The 24,208-nt window shown below is 35.1% G+C and overlaps 1 protein-coding gene across 2 annotated transcripts in view; it reads right to left on the bottom strand.

Annotated features, from left to right (window-relative positions):
* Positions 1-24,208, bottom strand: part of ptpn11b (protein tyrosine phosphatase non-receptor type 11b) — a 175,451-nt gene that overhangs the window by 100,003 nt on the left and 51,240 nt on the right. The window contains exon 1 of one of the 2 annotated variants that reach the window (XM_039755581.1): positions 21,606-22,545. The exons of the other annotated variant lie outside the window; for it this stretch is intronic. Coding sequence (XP_039611515.1) covers positions 21,606-21,613 — 8 coding nt within the window. The 5' untranslated portion in view covers positions 21,614-22,545. Of the gene's footprint in view, positions 1-21,605; positions 22,546-24,208 lie in introns of those variants that run through there. 2 annotated transcript variants of the gene reach the window in all.

Here is a 24,208-nt window from a genome sequence, read left to right as displayed (position 1 = left end):
GAGAGGTGGGTACTTGTTACCACGTGATACAACAGAATAGTGTATTTCAGCCCATGAATGCTGCTCTGAAGCCCATGCAATGCAGACAGATGTTTACTTAATAAATAGCCTTGTGCCGGTGGACTTTCTACTGTGGATGTGTTATCTCTAGATATTGATATATTGAAATGTTTCATAGTGGATACATATTAACCAAAATGTACCAACCTGCCAAAATTTAGCTCTTTAGCTAAATGGAAAATAAGATTCCTGTTGAGTGAGTGAACTTTGCATTATACACATAATATACATCAGCTCTCGCTTCACTGGCTTCAGGAACAGCTTCAGGCCATAAGGTGACTGAACTCCCAGTACCCTCATCCTCACTTCCTTGCACGGTGTACTGTACCCACCTGTAGGTTTATCTTATTTACTGAATGTATTTATTTATGCATTTATTTACCTTCTACTACTCTTACTTACTGCAGTTATTTTTCTACATTAGTGCAACTGCAATGTGATAATAAAGATCTCTAATCTAATATAGATTAAACAGATATGTAAGAATGATTAGCCTGATTTATGAGAAAACTTATGAAAATAAAGATTTGTAAATGCTTAGTTTTAAAAGGAACTGTAAAAAATATTGATTGGTAATACTCTACTTGCTATAAAAAACTATATATGGTATTAATAAAATTTAATAAAGCTTACCCTGGAAGGTGGTAGATTAAAAAATTGGCATGTGCCAGAGCTAATAATGAAAGGCACTATATACAACAATGTATTTCTTGTATAGTTTAAAAATTACAGAAGCAATGCCTCAATAGGCTTTGCACATCCTGTCTTGGCAAGTCACCACTTTAAGTGAACACTAATTTATGAGGATACAGCAGCAGTGTTGCTGCCTCAAAATGCCTGCGCTTCAACTTTAAATCAGGTAGCAGTGTATTATGTTTGAAGCTGGCATTTCCTTCCTGTGTTCATGTGATCTTATTTCCATTGTCCAAAAAATGTTTTTAGGTCAAATCACAAATCTTACTGCTGTAAATATGAGTCTTACTATGTTTAGCTGTGCCCTGAAATGGACTGGGATTCTGTTTGCCCATTATAAATTCCTGCTTTGCACTTGTTACTGCTGAGGGGTACAAAGCAATGAAGCAAATTAAGAAGATGCACTGATAGCTGGTATAGTAAATCTGCATCATCTTATTCATTTTTCTCACCCCTGAATGTAAATGGACATTTTGAAACACCATTCAAAACATTGGACACAGGGATAGTTAACTTTAAAGGAACTATATCAGATTAGTCTAATTTCTGATTAAATACAGTCACATTGCACTTCAGTTTCAACTTCTTTGCTTGGCAGGACCGGCCTGTGTTTGGGGGTCCTTCCAGCTGTGCTCAACTGGTTTTCTCCACAGTCCAAAGATGATCTCACTGTTACCAGATCAGGTTAAGAGGTTAAACACAAATGTATATAAAATAAATATTGGGGCATGTTGACCCTAGTGTGTGCTTGGTATGTGTCATGCGGTGGGTTGGCACCCTGCCCGGGATTGGTTCCTGTCTTGTGCCCTGTGTTGGCTGGGATTGGCTCCAGCAGACCCCCGTGACCCTGTAGTTAGGATTCAGCGGGTTGGATAATGGATGGATGGATGGATGGATATTGAAATAGAAGGATATTTTGAAACGAATCAAAAATGCTATGTTATAGCAATATAGCTAAGTAAAATATCCATATAAAAATACCATTAATATCTCCACCAACATAAAATAATGTTCCAATCTTTGCTGGTGTAATGTGTCATTGTAACAAGCAATTAACATTCACCATACCTAAATTCACTAACCAATCAGCTCTTATTCCAAATTACAGTATTGTACCTAAGCTCTCTGGTTTTACTCAGTTGGGCAGATGAATAGAAGAATAAAGGCACTACGTCATGGTTTCTTCCCATGGAGCATATCTGCAGATTCACACTTCCACTGAGCTTCCCGGTGTATGTCCTGCAACTCCTAACCACTTTGGTATGGAGGACCACATATCCTGCTTTGCCAGGAAACACGGAAGTTGCTTCTGCTCCCGACTCATATGCCCTGACCTATTCAGTTTTCAAGAGATGCAAGTCCCTCACTTATCAACCTAGTGATATCTGCCAGATGAGCTTTAAATGGGATAAGTGCAGATTCATAGATATTTAAAATTAATGAAAAAAAAAAACAAATAAAAGAGAATGACAGTTGCATACAATAGACTTCTTCTTTATGTAATTGACATGCCTATTACGAGAAATCAGAAACCAGAACGATAGAAGAAGCACTTCAAACTACTTTGGGATTAATGTAACTTTCAGAAGAGCAGCTGACCACAATTAAATGTGTTACATGTTTCGATCATTATCTGCATTTTCATGACTGAATGTGCATGTAGTAATAAAGTGCATGACTGGAATGTGAAAACTGCAAGCACAGCAGTAATAAATGGCAATTGTGCTTTTAAAAATAACTTTTAGGACTGGCAGCAAACAGGTTTTTTCTTTTAGTCTATGCACAGCAATGAAGATCAACCATCATTTTGCACCAGCACTGGGCAAGCGCAATTTCTAAGTGTATAGTTTATTCCACGTAACCTAGACCTACTTGCTTACATAGGAAACTTGGTATAGGACTAAAGCAACAAAAAGAAAGGATGAAAGCAATTGTTTTTTCAGATTCCAGTACTAGGAGTAGAAACAAATTATAATTTCTATTGAATTTAATGAAAAACACAATGATTGTTATTTACAGTTTTGATTCTTCGAACAGGTTAGCAGCTGAAACTCCCTTTATGCATTCTTTATAATTCACGTATCACTTGTGTGCATTTTCAAATGTGAAAAAGTGGGGTAGCACGTAGACTTCTATCATTTTGCATTGTTCCTTAGTGACTTTACTGCATCACTGCAGCAGGTTCACAATTCACCTCTGCTGATAATAATAAAACAAATTCAAAAAATAAAACATAATAGTCAGCCTATCAACCTCATGTGTCTTGCTAAGAGCTAGGTTGTCCCTAAGGAACATTCAGGCACTGTTTAAAAGCTAATACGTTTTTCAGTTAAACCGCAAGAAGCTTTGATTTTTCCAAAGAAAATGTACAGAGCAATTATTTTTTAAAATGTTACAAATATTTTGTGCACTAAATAATTTATAAATGCACATTTTACATGTCATTTTGCACACAAGGAGACCAGCATTCATGTGTTGTGTGCTCCCTGTAGGTAGTTTTCATGCACTCCCTGCGTCTACATGGTTTACTCCATGTGCACCAATTTTCTTCCATAGTCCAAAGACATTCTGGTTAGCAGGCCTGGCAATGCTAGACTGGCCCTAGTGTGTGTTTGTGTGTCTGTATTAACACTGCGATGGCCAGGCAACCTATTCAGAAACTGTTTCTGCTTGTGCCTGATATTTGCTGGGATAAACAGGTTTGGAGAATTGCCGAATGGATGGGTAATGCATTATTATTTGGAAAGAGAACAGCAGAAACAAATAATGTTCTAAAGTGACTTTTTACATTTAGCAAATCATAATACAATAAAAAAGCTCTATATCTTAATGTTTAAACTGATTTTGTACATTTTACAATTGTGTTACTTCCCAGGTCCTGCTCTCTGTTTTTATTTTTTCAGCACATCTGAAGATCATGTCTTCAAGTGTACAAATCAAACAAATAGTTTCACAAAATAATGTCTGTTTTACAAGATGAAATAAAAAATAGGGAGGAAAAATTAGCACACTGACAAATGTTCACAACAAATAAATGCCCTCTCCAACTCCAGCACTTGAGCTTCAATTTGTTTAACAAGCAGGACTAGAACTCCTGCGTTACATCTGTCAGCTTTTAGTGGTCAACATATTAAAGAAACAAAACACACTGATAAGCCAATTGGAAATGTGATCTGGTTTAAACTTTGAAGGGGACACCCCATAATTTAGGCTATGCAGAACAAACTAGACCTGCAACTTAAGTAATGGGGAGAGTGAGTGCCAATGCACCTCAAGGGTATACATACTATATGCTCTACACACATTAGAGCTGCTCCCATAGACAATCAACTGTCCAACTTGCCAAATAACATCAAATTCCTTGTCCATTCGGTATGTTGGTATTACCAGTTTAGGCTGTGATTAAGCTAGACATATCTTAACAGGGATGTCTCTACTTCAGGAGGGAATGTATTCACAAGCTCTTAAAAAGCAGTAAACATGTAACCACAAGGGATCATCAGGAAAATGAACCTCACATTTCATGTTACCAAATGGGAGAAACTGCTGTGCTCACCACTCTATATTTATGTTTGTTTCTACTTTGCATACATCATTGTTATACTGATTAGAGTCAACTATTTTTAATTCAGTGCTGATAAACTTTAAGGTAAACATGACTTAATGTTTAAAATGTGTTACATTATTTACGTATAATGATATACAGGTATATGCTTCATAGGGTTGTTTGCTGCCTTCTGCTGTGATAGTGCGAACAATTTTTGCAGCTTCTCACAACAGTGAAACTGAATTAAGTGTGTTCAGTCAATGACTTCATGAATGGTTTCATTTTTTAAGCGGTGTGTGTACTAATAACCATGATAGTTTAATGTAACATTTTATTGAATGCTAACAACCAAGTCATTCAATAAGAAAACCAATACTATACTAAAAAGATATCTGGCTCAGGTGTAGTGTATCACTCAATTTGCTGATGGTCTCCACCTATATATAGAAATTGGTAGATCACTGATCTTAACTTATGAGAATGAACCTCTCCTCTCCTGTTGAGGTCCAACAAGATGGTAGAGATAAATCAAAGTAAACCAAAATTAAAGCAAAAAGGCATTCAAAACAAGTCAGGAAAATTACAGAGCAACACAAATAAAGGAAAGGAAACAAGATCATCTCAAATCCACTGAACATGTAATGAAGTGCAGTGCAGTCTATCATACAGAACTAAAAAAAATATGAAACTATAAGCACACTGCCTGGGTCAGGCTGCACCTTAAACTTTAGTTGCTGAGCAAAAACAGCACTTGCTATAGAGACGACTGTGATGTCAACTGTCACTATGATGGAGTTGCAGAAGTCAGTGACTGCCACTGAAGAAAATGTTCATGGATTAACAACCCCCAAAGCATTGCACAAAAAGGGCCCTTATGGATGAGGGGACAGAAGAAGCCTAGGCAGAAAAAACAATGTCTGCCCATAAAGAATTTGAAAAAATTCCAATGGAAGATGCTGCAAAGACACAGCAGAATTTCTCGCTGTTTGGTGAGAATGAAGTTGAAATTTTGGTTTGAACACTAAGTGGGGTGTCTGGTGTAAATCTAACACTGCACAATATCCAGATAACATCACTCCCACTATAAAATTTGGTGATGGCAGGAACATGTTGTGGGGATGTTTTTTCAGCAGCACAGACCGGCTATTTGTTCAGGATGGACAGGAAGGTGAATGCTGCACAATGCAGACAGATCCTGGAGGAATACCTGAACCATCTGAATGAAAGCTTAAACTGAGAGGAAGTTTGTAAGATGACAATAAGTTAAAGTATACCTCTGGAGTAGCAAAGGGAGGCCTAAAATGAAGTAAATTGTCCTTGAGTGGCCCAGTTAAAGTGCGGACCTTAACCACCACTCATCTCTCTTCAACTAACCTGGCACATTATCAGCAGCTTTGCAAGGTGGAATGAGAAAATCTTGTTGCATAACATTTTGCAATGTTAACAGAGATTTAAAAGTTTTGCTGTAATAGCTGTGAGAGGTGGTTCAACCAAATATTGAAGGAGGGGTTATGAATACTTACAAATTTTGGAGCTCTGACAATAAAACAAAAACAAAGTTAAAAAAAAAAATAATACATTTCATTTCAATGTGGAAAATTACCACACTTGGGGAAAATGGATTGCAGTTATAGTGCAAGTTCAATCCTATGTTTTACATGCAAAAATTATGGACACCGTGAAATGCTGAAAAAAATGCATCTAATCTACAGTATTTAAATAAATAGGAGTTCATGATTTTTCATGAGTATAGGAGGGTGACAATATATAAGGAAGTATGTGACCAAACGCATAGTTTAAGCAAGGGCAATTTTTTCTCACAAGCTAGTTGGTCACTTATATGAAAAAAATGTTTGTTAAATGACAAGTGACGGTCAATCAAGATTTTTTAATTAGCTAAATATAGGTTTTTCCAATTTTCTCATCCAGACACTTTCTGAAAGCTGTCAACTTTTCTGCCTCAATGAAAAAGCTTGGCAACATGCTCCACATTTCCACAAATCTTTGAGTGAAGAATTGCATCCTGCATTCCTTCTGGTGTAACTGGGTTCTAATCATATGGGTACAGCTGCAGGTGCAGATTGAAATGAAGACCTGACAAGGCAACTGAGAAAAAGAACAACTATATTGGGTCAACTGGGATAAAGAAAAACTACACTGGGCAGTGATTCTTGGGTGTTTGTCATCAAAGATGTATGTTTTTCTGCAGTATGCTGACTGCACTTGAGCTATGTTACATATTCTCCTTTGTATATGTAGTCTTCTGGTGTCTCTCACACTGCAACAACAACAATTTTGTGTCATGGCACCAATATTACCAAGTTCCTCATGCATGGTAGTACTCCAACCAGGAGTTGCTCTCACTGAGCACTTGTGATACAAACTCATTGCCTTCATTTCTTGAGGAAACCCAACAGTGACTATCCTATTCAATTGAGCCAAGGGAAAATTGGTGGGCTCAAGTGACTACTTAGACTGACACCTTGACAGCAAATGTGCCTCTCCCCATAGGCACATCACTCCACTTGATCTTTTTTACAAATGCATCTCCTTTTTTATGTTCATCTGTGTCTCTGATTACTTCTCTCTATTCTAAAAAAAAATATTGGGAGGGAGACTAGGTAGACAAGACATGATCTTTTCAGAAGACAATTTGATGTCCCGTGAGAGACACATGTTAGACAAGGCAGTAAGACAACATTTAAAACAAGTTAACAGACATCTAACCTAGCAGTTGTTGGAATGCTTTTGGCAGACACGTTTCATGTGCTCCCAGCTCCTAAAATAACAACAAGCGACAAACAGAACACGCAGCTCGTCAGCAACTGCAAGCCAGCAGATGATCTGACCGCTTCTCCTTACTGTGTGTTCAGCCAAATTCCCCCAACTTCACAACGCGAGCAGCAGAGACGCAAAGTGGCAAAAGGACAGCTGCTGTACAGGCTTTTAAATGATTGACGCGCCAAGCGACAAGCAGAACACGCAGCTCGCCAGCAACAACAGAAAGACAGCAGCTGAACGAATAGCATCTCAGCATTATACGTCCTGCGAGAAAGATTTAACCACGCCTGGGGCCTGAAATAAAGGACAAGTATTGTTTTTACAAATGTTTTAAAGTAAAAGTGAAAATAATGCATATGTAACAATTCCCATGAAAATAATCTCTTTAAATTGTTTATCCGGTAAACCAAACCCAAGCGAGCAGGAGGCCGAGTCCCTTAGTATTATTTAAATAAAAGAATTTTGCTAGGTCAACTTTGATGATATATTTGAGTCATTCAATAATTTAGTATCTTTTATTTCCCATGCATGTACAAGTTCGTTATTGAAAAATAACATTTTACATGCAACAAATAAATCTCTTTTTCAGTAATCTATTTTCATTGTGAGGTGTTAAAACCTCTATTACAAAGTAAGTTTTAAGTCAGCAAAGAAATATAAAAAAAAAAAGACAATTTTAAATTATCCACCCAGACATACTATTTAAATGCAGTGTAGACATAAAAAAAAAATGTGTGATGTTCCACTGGTGAATAGTATCCCAAAAAAACAAACTTAAATAAAATAAGTAAAAAACTGCTAAATGTGTCTTTTTGAAATTCTAAGGCAATGGGAAACTCTTTTAAAAGACTAAACCTAACTTCAACATTTAATAAATTATTATTCATTGGTGTACTTTTTGAAATGTGCTATTTGCATTATATTTATTTTTCTTGTGAGCTGTTTTCTACCTTGGAAATCCTATGTATTGGCAGAGGCTCTAGCTCCTCATAACCATGACTTAAAATATTTGAATGAATACTTGTTATGGCTTAAGGATAAAAGACTGAGTTAAGGACACATTAGAAGATATTCTGATGCTATTGATTGCCTCAGATCATGTCATAGTGAAACTTCTTTAAACAAATAATCAAAATTAACCACCCCAAGTGAGTTGCATTACCATAACCACAGCTACTATAGTGCTTCACAGTGTTACACAGTAAATAAAAAGAAAAGCAGTGTGAACAGTAAAAGCTGAAACAGGTGAGGTACAGATTCACGTGACACTGCAGAGCTTTTCCAGTAAGTATGATTCAACAGACAGGAAAAGATGATGAACAGAAAATGAAAATGTCCCAGAAGGTTGTTGTTATTATTACTTATTATTTGACTGATCCCTTTATTCAAGGTGACATATAACATTTAAGATACAACTGGTTACATTTATTTTGCTTATAAAATTGGAGAACAGGTAGTTGAAGTGACTTACTTGCTCATGGTTGCACAGTGTCAATAGCAGGATTTGAACCCACAACCTCAGGGTATGTAGTCCTACGTTCAAACAGTTATGCAACAAAGTAGATGAACTTGTACTGGTGAATTTAGAACTCCAAAAGAGGTTCATCTTATGGATGTATGATTCACAACTAAGAACTACTGTTCTCTCTGCTTCTTTCACTCTCATATTTTACTGATAATGGTGGATAAATATGAACAGGATTGTTCAGTCAAACAAAATGTATATCAAATACTGCAAACGTAACTACATACACATACATACACTGTATCAATGAATATCATACCTTCTACTGCATATAGTCTATACCAATATATAAATATAATGGCAACAACTTCGAAAATGGTGTAATATTTAGGTGAGTTTGGGGACTTCAAATCAGTTAAATGATCTAAAATTTGGACCATTTTTACCTACTTAAACAAAGAGTCATTTATCACATTTTTGTAGCAATGAGTCATATTCAAAAACAACTGCAATAGCAGAATTAAATTACATGCATTAGATAAATGCTTTTTAACAACAATTTATCATGTTGTGTACTTAAAAAGATGCAGAAAACTGGCTTGTGGTGCATCAGTAGTTTTCACTGACAGTATATTCTAACTCAATTGTTGCAAAAAGAGGAAATGATTGACTTGCTATGGTTAGTTGTTGGATGTGGAGGGTCTGTGACTAATTTTAGTTCAAATTTCTTAAATAATATATTTTTGAAAGACATAACTAATTGGGAGTTAAACTTGTTGAAAAACTGTTAACTACTTCAAACCATGAAAGAGAGCAGATCTGAAGCTTTGGCAATAAATTAGCATCAGAGAAATACTGAGTCTTTATAATGTAGCCATGAGGTTGCTTCTACTTTAACATATATATACACACACACACATATATATAAACAAACAAGCGTACAAGTTAATGTAAGGTAAATTTGAAACATAAACTATGTCACACAGAATGTTCCTCTTTTTGACTTTGCAAATTCACTAACAGATATGTAAACTGCAGAAGGTGCTTTTCACCTTATATGCGAACACACATTAGAAAAAAAAGCATAAAAATATTGTAATATGTTGTGTTATTACCTAATGTATAGTTATATATCATATATTGCTTGCATGAATGTGTATAATGTGTTTAAATACAGTTCCCATGACGTATAATATTATATGCATATATGTATACATACAAATATAATAAAAATGTTAACAAAATGAGTGAAACACGCTATGCAACAGTGAATATTGTCATGGCTCAGGCTTAACCAAGTTAAAGTCCCTACTTCTTTACCTTGTCTTTTTATTCCTGCCATGTCCTATATCTTGTTGACATCCTCTTCCTTACTGTCCTTCTCCACTGAAGTTGAGCCTTATTGCTCTATTGCTGACCTGGCTGAGGGACTGGAGATCCTTTTAAAGAATGGCCCAAGAATGCTCTACTCTAGGGTCATGCCCTGACCATCTCCCAGACAGAACATACATCTCTAAGCTTACATCACCATACCCTGCTTTCCTTGACCATACATGTTATACAGCATAACTTGGTAATATAAGGAATTAATTTTTTTAGATCAATATTCATTCACTAATTACCATATTTAACAAACAAACTTTCAAAATGCTGCATTAAAAAATACTTTTAACTGTGTTTTTTCATATAATCTGTTCTATGTGATATAGGTATATGAGTAATTAATGTTACTTACTATAGCCCTCCATTTACAGTGAAAACAAAGCACACACTGATCACAACTGGTTCATTTTTACCAGATTTTCTTCATGTTTGTCTATTTCATATTTCTTAAAATAAGAATACTACTTCACCAGATTCATTTGCATTTTCCCATTTTGTGTTTTTTTTTGCTAAGCTGCCTGTACATGTGTGCAATGTTTTTCCAATTCATACAAATAAAACTGTTAAGAAACAACTTAACTAACAATGGCAAACCCATAAAAATACATTTCTCTTAAATATCTCCAGAAGCCCCACCCAGATGCCTATTCCAAACAAATAATACAATGTACAACTGTATGCTATATTCCAATTAAAGAAATAAAAATCAGCTGGAAAATGGCAAAAACGCTGCACTGTGTTTACATGTTTGACACATGGAAATACTGCAGTTAACATGTACAGTATACGTTCATTTATTCAGTCAGTCAGTCATTGTCCAACCCGCTATATCCTAATACAGGATCGCGGGGGTCTGCTGGAGCCAATCCCAGCCAGCACAGGGCGCAAGGCAGGAACAAATCCCTAGGCAGGCCACCACACACTAGGGACAATTCATTCATTTTTAAAATCTGCTTATTCTAATATAGTGTCACTGGGGACCAGAATCTATTCTGGCAGCTCAAGACACAATACAGGAATCAACTGTGTAAAGGATGTTAATACTCTAACAAAGTAATGGTTTTGTACAGTAGTCCTTGTATTTCTCTGTAACTTGGAGCAGTGAAATGATCAAAAAGCAGAAAATATATCAATAAACATTAGATGTGAAAATATAAAATGAACTGTAAATATATGCAACACAGGATACAAGCCTAGAGGCAAAACGAAAATTGTTTCAAATTGTTCAGTTAAAACAAAAAGTGTTTAGCTGCAAAATATTAACAATCATGAATCTTGTTTATTAAAAAAAAATAAAACACCTTCTTAAAAATTTGTAAGGAGCATGCTATTCATTGTAATTGTTTAATGTATATACAATACAAAGAAGCTGTTTACAGTCATCTGGCAAAAAACCTCAAAACTTTAATTTGCATAAGTGTAACGCATTTTTTTTTTTTCAAATAACATGGCCTTTTTAAATAAGTATTCTTTAAAAACCTTTGCTATTAGTGCTAAAAGTAACATAAAAATAGTATATGTATATTTCATTGTATACAATTATTTATTTCTTTATTTTTTTATATCATTTATACATACCGGTACCTTTAATATAAAACTAACATTTACTGCCACAATCTGAACAACAGAATACCAAAGAAGTAGATCTACTGAAAAAATTCTAATTCAGAATGATCCTATAATTAACACTAAAGGTAATCAAATACCAAATGACAAAAACAAAAACAAAAAAGGGGCTAAGAGAGTGAACCATACTGGTAAACGTACTATTCTCTGTATTATTATTGTTAAAAACCTTGCTGAATGTTGTTATTCTTAATTTACAGTTGGCCTAGGATACCAGCGTTGTAACTGTGTTGGACAACCGTGGTCCTCCCAGAGGTTTATCTTGTCCAGTAAAGCTTCAATTTGATTAATTTGAAATTCTGTTTTACTGTGTTTTTAATCGTATTAGTACTTTCACATATACATATCATGTTCCATTCTTCCATTATTACTGGGAAAATTCACTGATCAGGTGTTTCTTGCTGGTTAAGAATTTCCTGTTGCAAGATTCAGGCTTCCCACTGGTATCAAATGTGAAAGGCCCAGACAGCGAGACAGACAGATAAATATGAAGAAGTTGAGAAAAGTGTTACATGCAGAGGAGACAAATATAAATATCCACTAAAGTTCTGGCAATGTGAAGGTGAGGAAAGTGAACAAATTGCAGATGATCCAAAGAATACCACTTCACCTCTTGAAAAATAGTGAACATTTTGCTTTGGCTTGAGTTTGTATAGCTCATGTGGAACTAACAAATGTATTCTTGAAAGATAAGAATGTTAACTTGTGCATCAGCAGAATAATTTCCAAAGAAAACATATTGTATATCTATATACATTGATAATGTGATTCATAGGCTAGAACATCTTCTTTTAGCAAGGCAATAACCCTCATACAAAGTACTTTATTGACATATTCTTTAAGTTAACTTGCCCTAGCACTGTCAGCATACTCCCTTGAAAAAGGGATTATGGAACAAATGTGCTATTAATTTAATTAATTAATAACACTAATATAAATTTAGTGCTCCAAATAAGAACTAGCCTTCTTAATTATATATGTTTTGTATGCTTTAAGAATTTAAAAGAACAATTTTTAAAATTCCAAAAAAATGCTATTGCAGGTCAATACAAAAAATAAAATCAGTGGGATTAATAGCATCTGCAAGTTATTTTTATAAGAAGGCTTCTACAGCTCTATGGGAAACATAAGGTAAAGTAAGATTAGACATATCTGGCATGTGCCTTTTCAAGGGGACCAGGTAAACTGACTGAAATGAACCATAAAAGCACAAGCTTGTATTTCTTAAGACTGATTCCTTACACTTTCCCCAACTTGAAAAAGAGAATAATGCCAGACAGTGCGGCATAGTGACTAAAGCAATGGATTGTAAGCCACTCTGCATTTCATTTTGCCCCCATCACTGACTCACTGTGTGATTCTGAGAAAGTCACTTGCAGTAATTTGCTAGTGAACTTTTTACAAAACCAGATGTATTTTTAAGATGATCTGAATACAAGAGCCTGCTAAAAATATATGAGAAACATAGGAGTACATACAAAGCTCTGCAAAAGAGTTTTTTGCAGCATTTGTGAATGTTGCTTATCAAACAAATGAAGACTAAGCACAGAAGTGCTGTTCCCCTGATTCAGAAGCTTGGATGTCTGCTCCCCTCTTTTAAATGGTCAGTCTAAATTGAGGGCTGTGTTGACAGTTAATCTGGCTACAGTACTTCTCACCATTACTACAGGAGAAAGGAAGCCCACAAAGCAAGAGACAACAGCCCAACTGCAGTACACTGAGATACTTAATGTTTGGCCTAGTCAAATGCAGGAGAACTGAAAACTGGTCTCAAAAGGCCCATGGCTTTGGATTCAAGTCTAGAATCAGACACTGGCTCTCCTCTCAGTGTGTGCATGTGATTTTCTCAAGGAACTCCAGTTTTCTTTCCACACTCAAAAGACTTGTGTTTTAGCTTAACTTCATTGATCGTGGGTAAAAGTGTAGGTGCTCCCTTATTAAAAAAGACTAGTGTCTAATTAAGAGACTGAGCACCCCCAATCCTGAAATGAAGATGGTATGAAAGTTAACAGATGGATCTAGAATTACTACATCTGCTACTTTCAATCTAATAAGGCATATTATGAACATTAAGTAGCTAAATCATTTCCATTGCTTACAGACAACTTTTTTTTGTTATTTATTTGCCTTATACAATTTCTTGTATTAGGAACGTGTTATTTTTCAAATATATCTGGTGGAGTCAGAACACAGGGTCAGCCATTGTAGAACGCCCCTGGAGCAATTGCAGATTAAGGGTCTTGCTCAAGGGCCCAGTGGAGCAGGATCCTTTCAGCAGTAACAGGATTCAAAACAGCAACCCCCTGGATGCTGGTGCAGACCCTTAGCCTCAGAACCACCAAGTGCTGGTAGGCATCTCAAGTTTCAGTTTAAAATTGAACAATATACTTTTAAGTGACATGATTGTTAAATAAACATCTCCTTAATGTGACTTGTAATTTCATTTTTGTTAAGGAGTCGATCAACTTGTACAATGACTGTAAGAAAAAACATGCAAAACAATGTGCACTGAAAAATTCAGATATATGAAAATAGAGTTAAATGTCATCCAGAATTCACTTTGTGGACATTTGCTGTGCTCTCTTACATCCCCTTATACTAGTACAATGGTCTTTTTGCTTTTTTTCCCAATTTAAAATATTGAGACTCAAAGTTACCAACATTATTGTGGTTTGCCATTACTGACAAGTTTACATTTCCTTTTAGTACTGCTTTCTTTTTAAGCTGCTGATGACTGTGACTGCAGTGAAAACATCCCTGATGTGTGGTATGCAATTAATCATTCCAGATGTACATTGGGGTATCCGGCTTCACTCATCAAGGCCTCCAGGCACTGATCTGGTTTGCATTTAATTTAGTAGCCAATCCAGATGTTTACAACTGCAACAAATTATGACTCTCTACTTCACCTGCCTGTACTCATTTAAAGATCAACAATACATTTTTTCTTACACAATTCACCTGTAAAACATTTTTTACTGCCTCACAAAAGCAACTTATTTTCTAAGACAAGTAATATGAAGATCAAGAGGAGGAATGCTACTCAGGAGTACCCTGTCAATTAAATAATGGTTTATTCTGAAACATGCTTTAATATAATTTATCTTACTTTAGACGACTTTACTCGTTATGATGTTTGTGATTAAAACAGCAGCACTGAAGGATATAGTTGTATTAAAAGTTTTCAAATGGTAGCTTAAATGAACTCCCCACCTTAAAACACAAAAACATTAGACCCTGCTAACGTAATACAATATCTTATGCTGTGGAATGGATAAAAAAATGCTTTCAGGTGCCGTTTCTCTGTATTTTGTTCTATTCCTCTTTTCAAAAACCCATTCAAGACTTTCAGCCCCTTCTTATGAAATGTATCTCCATAACATGATGCTACAGAAAACTCTACTAACAGCTGTGATTATATGGCTATCCTCTTTTGATATGTTTGATGAGTGCCACAGATATTATATGATATTCAGAGCAAAATGTTCCACTTTAAACTAAGCAGACCACAAGACTTTCCGCCACATTTCTGTAGCTCCCACTAAGTAAGGTTTTGAAAACATTTTGCTTAGAATACCACACTTTATTTTAAAACTTGTAATATTATTCACAAGGGGATTTATACGCAAAGTCTAATTTAAAGCTGAAAATCTACTAAATTTTCACCCAGGCGGTGGCCACCAATTAAACTATATGACTCACTGAAGTAGTGCATTATATTTGAGTAAATCAAGCTTTCAAATTACAAAAGGAATACATACTTTTTTAAAGTGATGAGTTGCGGTTTTATTATTTTACAAATTATTGAACAAAAGCATGATAAACAGAACTATAATAATAAGCATATGAAATTCTGCTATAATAAAAAAAAAACTCATGAATAGAAAACACAAACTGTCATATGACTGGCAATAGCCATTAACAAAATGACCATAGCAATGCAAAGACGGCCACAATTCACAGGGCCTTACTGTATCCAATTATTTAAGAAAATGAGAGAATAACCGTACTATACCTCCAGATGTGTAAAGTGCACTGGGATGTTGTTTACTATGCAACTCTAATTTATAAAACACTTCTGAGCTAAGCTATCTCTTAAATTTAAGACATTACTATGTTAGTGTTTTTGGTGGCTTCCTATACTTCTGACAGCAACATACCAGTACTAGTCACTGAAATATTTTATTAAAACTTGCAAAATGGGTAACAGACAAACACTGCCTAGTGGCTTGATCTTGTGGGCGTATTATACCACTAAAATCAATATTTATATTTACCAGACATTATTTGTTTAGCTGATACTTCTACGCAAAGTAACAACTAACAAAACAACATTTTTTTTAAAAATCGGTAATTAATAATTACACTTGAAATTAATTTTCGCCCCAGGACTGTGTTATTTACCACATTCGTTTTTTTAAAAATTCCTTTTATAAATACATAGCAACCGAGGACCCTGGAATTCAGTTGCCTGACTATTGTGAGTGTAACAATACACTCTAAGGCAAAACTAAAATTATTTTATTAAAAATAAGTGATAGTAGTACAATTACAAATTCACTGGATTATTTTACAGTATATTCCATGAATGCTAAATAATGAATAATAATAATTTAAAATTGTAATGGTAAAACTTCCTTTAAAGAAGTTTTAAACATGCTCAACATACAAAAAATACATTGTCAAACTGAGAGATACTGTGAAAATATATTTTAATCTAGAGCATGCATCCTATAATTTCCATTTTCTATAATATAATTATATTAGAGGAAACAGGATACATAATCTGGAGTACTTTTTTCACAGTATATTTGTTTACATAATGTTTACATTGTCTCTTTTAATCGAACAATATTTCAGTATATTCTATAAAGATGGTTCTTTCAGTACTTTATATTAAAAGGCACACATACACATTTAAGGTACTTTAAGAATAGTATATTTTTACTAATATTTTTCCCACTGAAATGACCTAAAATCTCTGGTTAATGATAGGAAACAGCTATCATTGTGAGTATCACATTAAGTGCTTTACATGAGCAGTACAAGTAGATTTCCAATAACACATATTTATAGAATTTGAGTGCATGCATATTAAGCTCTTGCTCAGAGGATCACAGTGAACAAGTAATGGGATTTAAACCTGCAACTTTAACTTCCTGGCAACAGTTAATATCTCTAGATTAGTAAGAAGAAAAGTACAAAAGAGAAGGGTAGTTGGGCTACCATTTTTCTCTGGCACATATATGTATTATGTACTTATTGCAATGGACACCAAGTGCAGATTCTTTGATCATGAAATGTAACACTCATATTTTCCATACAACATTAGAAATACTGACATACCTAATTTTCTGTTACAAATCATCAGATTCCATATTTAATTGTTTTGTCATTTAGTGACTAAATCCTTCATTAAATGTAGTAACATGCAAATCATGTTAAAATTAAGTTTGTAACTAGGTGAAGGAGTGATTTACTGTATATAGATTCAAAAAATCATATTAAACATTTATATTAGGAATTCTCTAAAACCTTCTTCTTTCGGCTGCTCCCGTTAGGGGTTGCCACAGTGGATCATCTTTTTCCATATCTTCCTCTCCTCTATATCTTGCTCTGTTACATCTGTCACCTGCATGTCCTCTCTCACCACATCCATAAACCTTCTCTTAGGCCTTCCTCTTTTCCTCTTCCCTGGCAGATCTATCATTAACATCCTTTTCCCAATAAAACCATCTCTCCTCTGCACATTTCCAAATCAACGCAATCTCACCTCTCTGACTTTAATTCCCAACTGTCCAACTTGAGCTGACCCTCTAATGTACGCATTTCTAATCCTATCTATCCTCGTAACACCCAATGCAAATCTTAGCATCTTTAACTCTGCCACCTCCAGCTCCGATTTCTGGTCAGTGCCACCATTTCCAACCCATATAACAAAGCAGGTCTCGCTACCGTCCTGTAGACCTTCCCTTTCACTCTTGCTAATACCCGTCTGTCACATATTACTCCTGACACTCTCTTCCACCCATTCCACCCTACCTACACTCTCTTTTTCATCTCTCTTCCACAATCCCCAATACTCTCAAACCTGTTTAATTCAATTCAAATGCATGATGGTTTAAAAATATTATTACTTTTTATTTAAAAAACAACAAATGCCTAAGCAAAGTACACAATTTACAAAAATGCATGTGTGTTACAATAAAAAAAAATTATATCAAAAACCTTATCATATGAAAGACTTAGAATTAGACTGTAGTTTGTCATCTTAAGAGTTCCAAGTTAAAACTCTCCACAAAAAGAAAATTCAAAGCAAACACACAACATGGAGTACATTTAATTGGCTATAAGAGAAGATAGACTTAAGAATCAGGCTTCATTAGACATAGCACTTGTCATGTTGTGCATAAAGCTAATAAGAACAACAACAACAAATAAACCAAAATAAGAAAATTAAACCCTGGATAAATGGTCAACAGTGATTTCAGCAATACCATGGCATGTATAAAATGGAAATATTTCACCTTCACTACCCCAACCCTTTAACAAAAAGGTCTTTGTCATTTGTTAAAAATCTGACAAGATTCAAATACAATTTCCATTAAGTTGCTGAACACTTTCATGGAAAAATATTTCAAGATTTCATGTGTGTCTTTTACTAATTAACCCAGGGGTGGGAAAAAGTAGGTTTATAGTTGTGAGTACACAAAACACATGACTTTATTCTTCTGTTATTAATTATTGTGTTGACTTCTTCATATTTTGTATCCTTTCATATACTTACATAACCTGCTTGTCTTTTTCCATACAAACAACTGCAAACTTTCTTTTGTTCACCCCTGAATTAACCAATAATTTATATTAAAACCGCTGTAGCTCCTAGTCATGTATGCAGGGAACCAGGTAATCTTAAATGTATAGCAGAATTTTCCAACATTTTCACACTTTTACAAATGTACTTGGTATTTTAGGATCGACAATTAGTGCAAATATGAAGTTTTTTTATGTGAAATGATTAGGTAAAACATCTTCTCCAACTTACAGCTCCTCTTCTTAAACTGCTGTTGTGGGGGAGGCAAGGGGTGGTTGGTTGACAGCTTGCTAATATTGATGCTTTTCTAATGTGACTAGACTGTGTCTATAAATAAACATGGGGTTATTTATCTTGCTTCTTGCTGCATTTACATTGCTTATTTCAAAGAGAATGAAGAAAAAAAAACTTTGTAGTTGAAACAGCAAATCAACAACTCGTTAGAAGGGAGCCACTGTATCCTTTCCAGTCATTGTTGCTTTCAAATCAAGCAGCTGCCATTTTTCCATTTTATCTCATGGAACATTGCTGGTCAAGGAAAATACAAGAGACAAAAAAAACACGCAGCCCACAAATAATCAGCCAGAATCTTTTAGTATCAACACTTTCCACAGAATGCTGATTTTTCCACCTTCACTTAGTTATAGCAGATTGACCTTACTAAAAGCTGTACTCGCAAAGGCCTGGTTACAGTACTCCATAAACAATGTTGCAAGTGACTCTTCTGCTTAGTTTACAGTGTAAAGTGGCATTCTGGCCCTCAAAGCACAAAAACAAAAAAGTGGGGAGGAAAAAAAAGCACAAAGATGAAGCATATCTTCACTGGGACAGCAGAAGCACAAACACTACATAGATGAAGACATGTTCAATGTTTACAGTAGATTTTATAATATAACACTTGTGCGTTATATAGACTATTGCATTTTGCTAAATAATATATAAGAAAAGAATAATGCATCAAACTGCAGAGAATTTTTATACTATACTGTACAACAAAGACCTACCTGATTGAATCAATAGCAAAAAGTTCAATAGATAAAGAAACAAACACTGTTTCTCACAATTGTCATTTTGAAGCAATTTTTTTTTTCTGTTATTTTCAGATACAGTCAGGATGAGGGACACCTAATGATGAATCACTTGATCTGATCTCAATATTCAGTTTCAAATAAGTCTTTGATCATAAAAATCAGCTTGATTAAAACAAAGGACAAGGAGGTCCAAACAAGGAGAGCTACTGAAAAATTATCATTAGTTAGTAAAGTTGCGACTGTGATTTAACTTTATACAAACCAGTACTTAATGATATTTATTTCTAATTAAGTTGTTTTCATTTTGTATAAATAAGACCGTTATCGTTAATTTCGTTAATAAAAGTTCTTTAATAATTCTTCCTGAAGATAATCAATTACATAGACATTTGAACACAGTTGAGAAAATAAATACCCTTACTGATAAATCATAATATGACATTATGGTTATAAATGCCATGAAGAGGCAAATATTTAGCCCCAAGATGTACTGGTATCCCATCAAGGGCAGGTTCCAGCCTTGTACCTAATGCTAATTGGATGGACACCTGAACTCCATGACCTGAACTCGCAACACAAATAGAATAAACAGTACGACCCCACATGTCAGGTTTATTTCTTTAACAGATAAGAGTTGCAAAGTAACCCACTTACTCAGTAACTCAGAATGTGAGATAGTTGTCAATCTTACTCCCAAATTGACAGGTGTAACTGTCTACTAAAAATCTACTGAGTCAGTTTTTCCCAAAGCACCCTTACTAAAGACTTTATATACTTTATTAAACCAATCATAAATCTCATGGAAAAATACAGCTAACCAAATAAAACCAAAGAAGCAAGCAAAGACCGAATTGCTAAATATAATGGAACAGGATGCAGCGGAACAAACTACATACAAATAAACTTCAGAAGAAGACCACGCTACAGAAAGAAGAGTTTTGAATTACATAGACATATATTTTAGCCTTGTGATAATGACAGGACCCCAACTGCTTAAGTGCTAAGACTACAGTAATATGTTGGGTTTGCTAAAGTGACTGAAAAAATAATTTCACATAATGTGCAGTATTTCTCATGCACAACTCTACAATAATTATTATTTAAATTTGTTTAGAGGACAACTCAAAGAGAAACTACTAAATAAGTCATTTGTATGTGTGCTTGGTAAAAAAAAAATTAAACATTGGAAGTGAACTGTGAAAAACATTGTTAGTGAAGAAGAAACATAGCACAATGCTCAAGGACAAAATAGTGAAGGAGCTAACGGTTACTAACGGCATTAAAGATCAAGGGTTAATGGGGCTGAAAAAATCTGCTACTTTCTAAAAGTTTAGGGGCACAGGGATGTATTATATACCACAGCAGCACTTAATTGCAATGGGCAAACCAATGCTGGATTGAGTACTAGTCCATTACATGGCACACTAGCATACTGTACACTTGGGAGTGCTGGAGGATATTTAGAGCAGCTGATGTAAAACTCACATAGTGAGAAATATACCTGTATAAACTGGGCCAAAGGTAGTCCTGGGATAACATTAAAAATTCAGGACTTAAAGCTGGGAGGCAACACTGCCAGCCACGGCAGCACCACCATAACATTTTTCAAACAAGAGTGGCATTAGAAAATCCAAGGCAGACCTGAGTAGTACAAAGTTTAAGTAATTCCAAAATTTTAAATTAATTAATTTTAATATTTAAATAATTAATTTTAAGTTTAAATGTTGATATTTCTGAGTTAGTGGAGCATGACGGAGAGCCTTTTTCCTTAATTTGGGAACAGCAAGTAATAACACTGTTAGTGGCTCTATCTGGTCTGTCAGGGGCAAAATAATAAAAAAAAGTAGCTGGGAGCATTATGAATGCACTTTAAACACTGGTCCTCCCCCCCTTTCACTCTTTCCTTTTTGGGCTTTAACAAACTAAACTCTTTGTTTAAACTGGAACCAAGCAACATTTTTTTTTTTAAATCAAGGTAATGATGAGAGACTTAAATCCATCACCTCTGAGCCCTCCCTCTCTCCTCCCACCTTCAAATCCTATAATACATACACATGTGAGGGAAGTCCTCTTGGACTCAGGAGTGGTAACGAACTTTAGTCTGGCTAGTCCCTCCTACACATCTTGCCCTCAAAGTAGAGACAAAAGGGCAGCAAAGGAGAATTTAACAACGTTAAGGAATGAAAAAACAGTGCCTGGTCTTACCTCACCATATTGGCCGCAGCTTGTCAGTCTCCAGCGCTGTCAAACTCAAAGCCGTTAATCCTCAAAAACCACAGAACAGTTAAGAGCTAGAGGTCGGGGGAGGGTGGGGTGAGTAGGAAGAAGAGGGGGGTTGTTCGAGGAGGGGGCCGCAGTTTAATCTGGGATTAAGAAGGAGTGCAGCCCAGCTGATAGTAGTTTCTGCAATCAGTCTGACTGCAACTAGCAAGCTAAATGTAAAGCGGCAGAGACGCACCACCTCACTTACTTCTGACATGTGTAGGAACAGGAAGTCTCATTAATGTACTATCTCAGCAAGCTGGGGTATGATGGCAAGAGAGACAGAAAAAAAGAAAATGCTCTATTTTCAAATGGTGGGGGTAACAAATGCAAATTTTCTGTAAAGTAAGGGGAGCAAAATCATGATTCACTTGAAAGCAATAGGTCAAATAAACTTATTTAACCATTTTGCTGCCAACCCATTTAAGAAAGTCCTCTTTTATAAACTCAGATATTTTGTGCTAACAAATATCTGGAATAAGGTCTATTTATTAACATGGTTATTTAAAATAATGATTGTTTTAAAAAATGTAATGCATGCCTAAACAGTAAAACGTCTATTGACCTCTACTGAAGATGTGCTAACAAGCACAGAAACGGCTTCAAGTGCCGAGTGAGAGTGGGAGGCATGCTGTTGCCTATGCATTCAAAGGGACAGAACTGTGCTTTCAACAAAAAGTCTAAATGTTGGCAAATGGCAACATGAATGAGACTGCGTTAGCTCACTTAATGCCCTCACCTGCATAAAATGTATAGCTAAGTATTAGCAGGATTTGTTTCTCAAATACTTTTGCAGAGACTCCTTCTTGCCATTTTACCAATACAGGGGTATCCCACTCAAGCATTGTATCAGCACTGTAGCTCTGCTGTTTGATATTTTGGCAATAAAATAGACATTATAGATATTTTAGTACTAACGTCTTCTCTTTCTGCTATGGGACGTAACATACAGAGTAATATTTTTGTCAAAAATACAACAGTGCCACAAGGTCCCCATTTTTGCTATTTCAGCAGTGTTTAACTTCTTTCCACTTACTGGCCTTTAATTTAGAGTATGGGCCTCAATCAAATTAGACCTCTGTATAAGCTAGATTGCACCTTTCATTTTTAAAGCACTAACATATTTTCAATTGCTAGCATCACTTGTACCTGTATATTCTTTTATGATCATTTAGCTATGATGAAGTCTCATTAGTAATGTTTTACTATTTTGAGTCATTGGTACATTTGTTACTGATAAAACCAAAGGTCACAGTTTTTTTTCTTTTCTAGTAGTGTTGGGGGGCTCTTTCCCTTGTATTTTAGTAGCAATGGGACTTCCCATTTGTGGATTCTGTATTAACCGTACATCTTGGTGATATTTATTTTGTATCTGATTCCATTCCAGATGTATGAATTTAACATAAGTTCCGCTTCTTATTTTGGAGGTGCAAAGGGGTTTTTTTTTTTTTTAAAAAGTATTTTTAACACAACTTGTTCCAATATTCCTGATAGTATTACTTGCTCTGAAGATGTCTTAATAGCTGAAAAGATACTCCTTAGAAAGAAAATTCTGCCAAGAGCCGAATGTAAAGATCTAAGGCCCAAGAATCGTGCAAGAGATAAAAAGATATTATTATTATTGTTATTATTATTATTTTTAACTACTTTGACAAAATGTGAACAAATAGCCGCAGGAAATGTCACATTAAAAATAACATGATAAAACGGTGTTTCCTGCTTCTGTTTATAAAGTTACTGCAGTCAATTTAGACAGAAGTTCAGGTAAAACCGATACAACACATTTGTCTATTTTCTTCAGTAATAAGAGCCTGAGAATACAGGACCAACATTCACGTGTGAAATCCTGAAAATGTGAAGTGCCTGTGTCAACAGGGGTAACATGAAGGTTGTTCTCAAGAGGATTTTGCTAAAGTAAGGATGAAATACAAATATGATACAGTTAAACATAGAAGGATGAATATGCAGGCATACTGACTCGGTGCGAACTTTCTGCTGTAACAGGAATCAATAACTGCTTTAATATTGCCTATATTAGCAGTATCTCCCATAACAAGGCAGATGTGTGGGCTTACATATTTACATAAAAGTAACCAATGAAATAAGCAACATTACAGCTTCAGAGAACATCCTGTTGAATCAGAGTTGTTATATAGGAGCACATAAAAAAGACATGGCATTCAAAATTTAAAGAAATAAATAGAAGAACAGCATGTGTGGTAAAAAAGCCTGAACGAGGATGGCTTTCAGATTTGTGTAGTGTGGAACCTGTAGAAATACAACTGAAGCAAAGGAATGAGAACAACATTCAAGTTTATATCTTTAAATAAGATTTTCTTTTTCACAGAGTATGAAAAAGTATAAGCAGCAGTTGCAGATCATACGCTTGAAAGAAATTGCCTGCTGTATACCAGCATGCCTTTCACTCTTACATAACACGGCGCTCAGTACAGTCAGGTTATTTTAAGCACAACCAAGGGGAATATATGGGGAATATGGTCTTTCTGCTTTGAAGATATGCCAGCTCTATAATTATTGTGGACAGA

Source organism: Polypterus senegalus, chromosome 6 (assembly GCF_016835505.1).
Source record: "Polypterus senegalus isolate Bchr_013 chromosome 6, ASM1683550v1, whole genome shotgun sequence".
In the NCBI taxonomy this organism is placed as follows: Eukaryota; Metazoa; Chordata; class Cladistia; order Polypteriformes; family Polypteridae; genus Polypterus; species Polypterus senegalus.
Note: the sequence above shows the minus strand (reverse complement) of the source record. Positions and strands in the feature narration are given on the sequence as shown.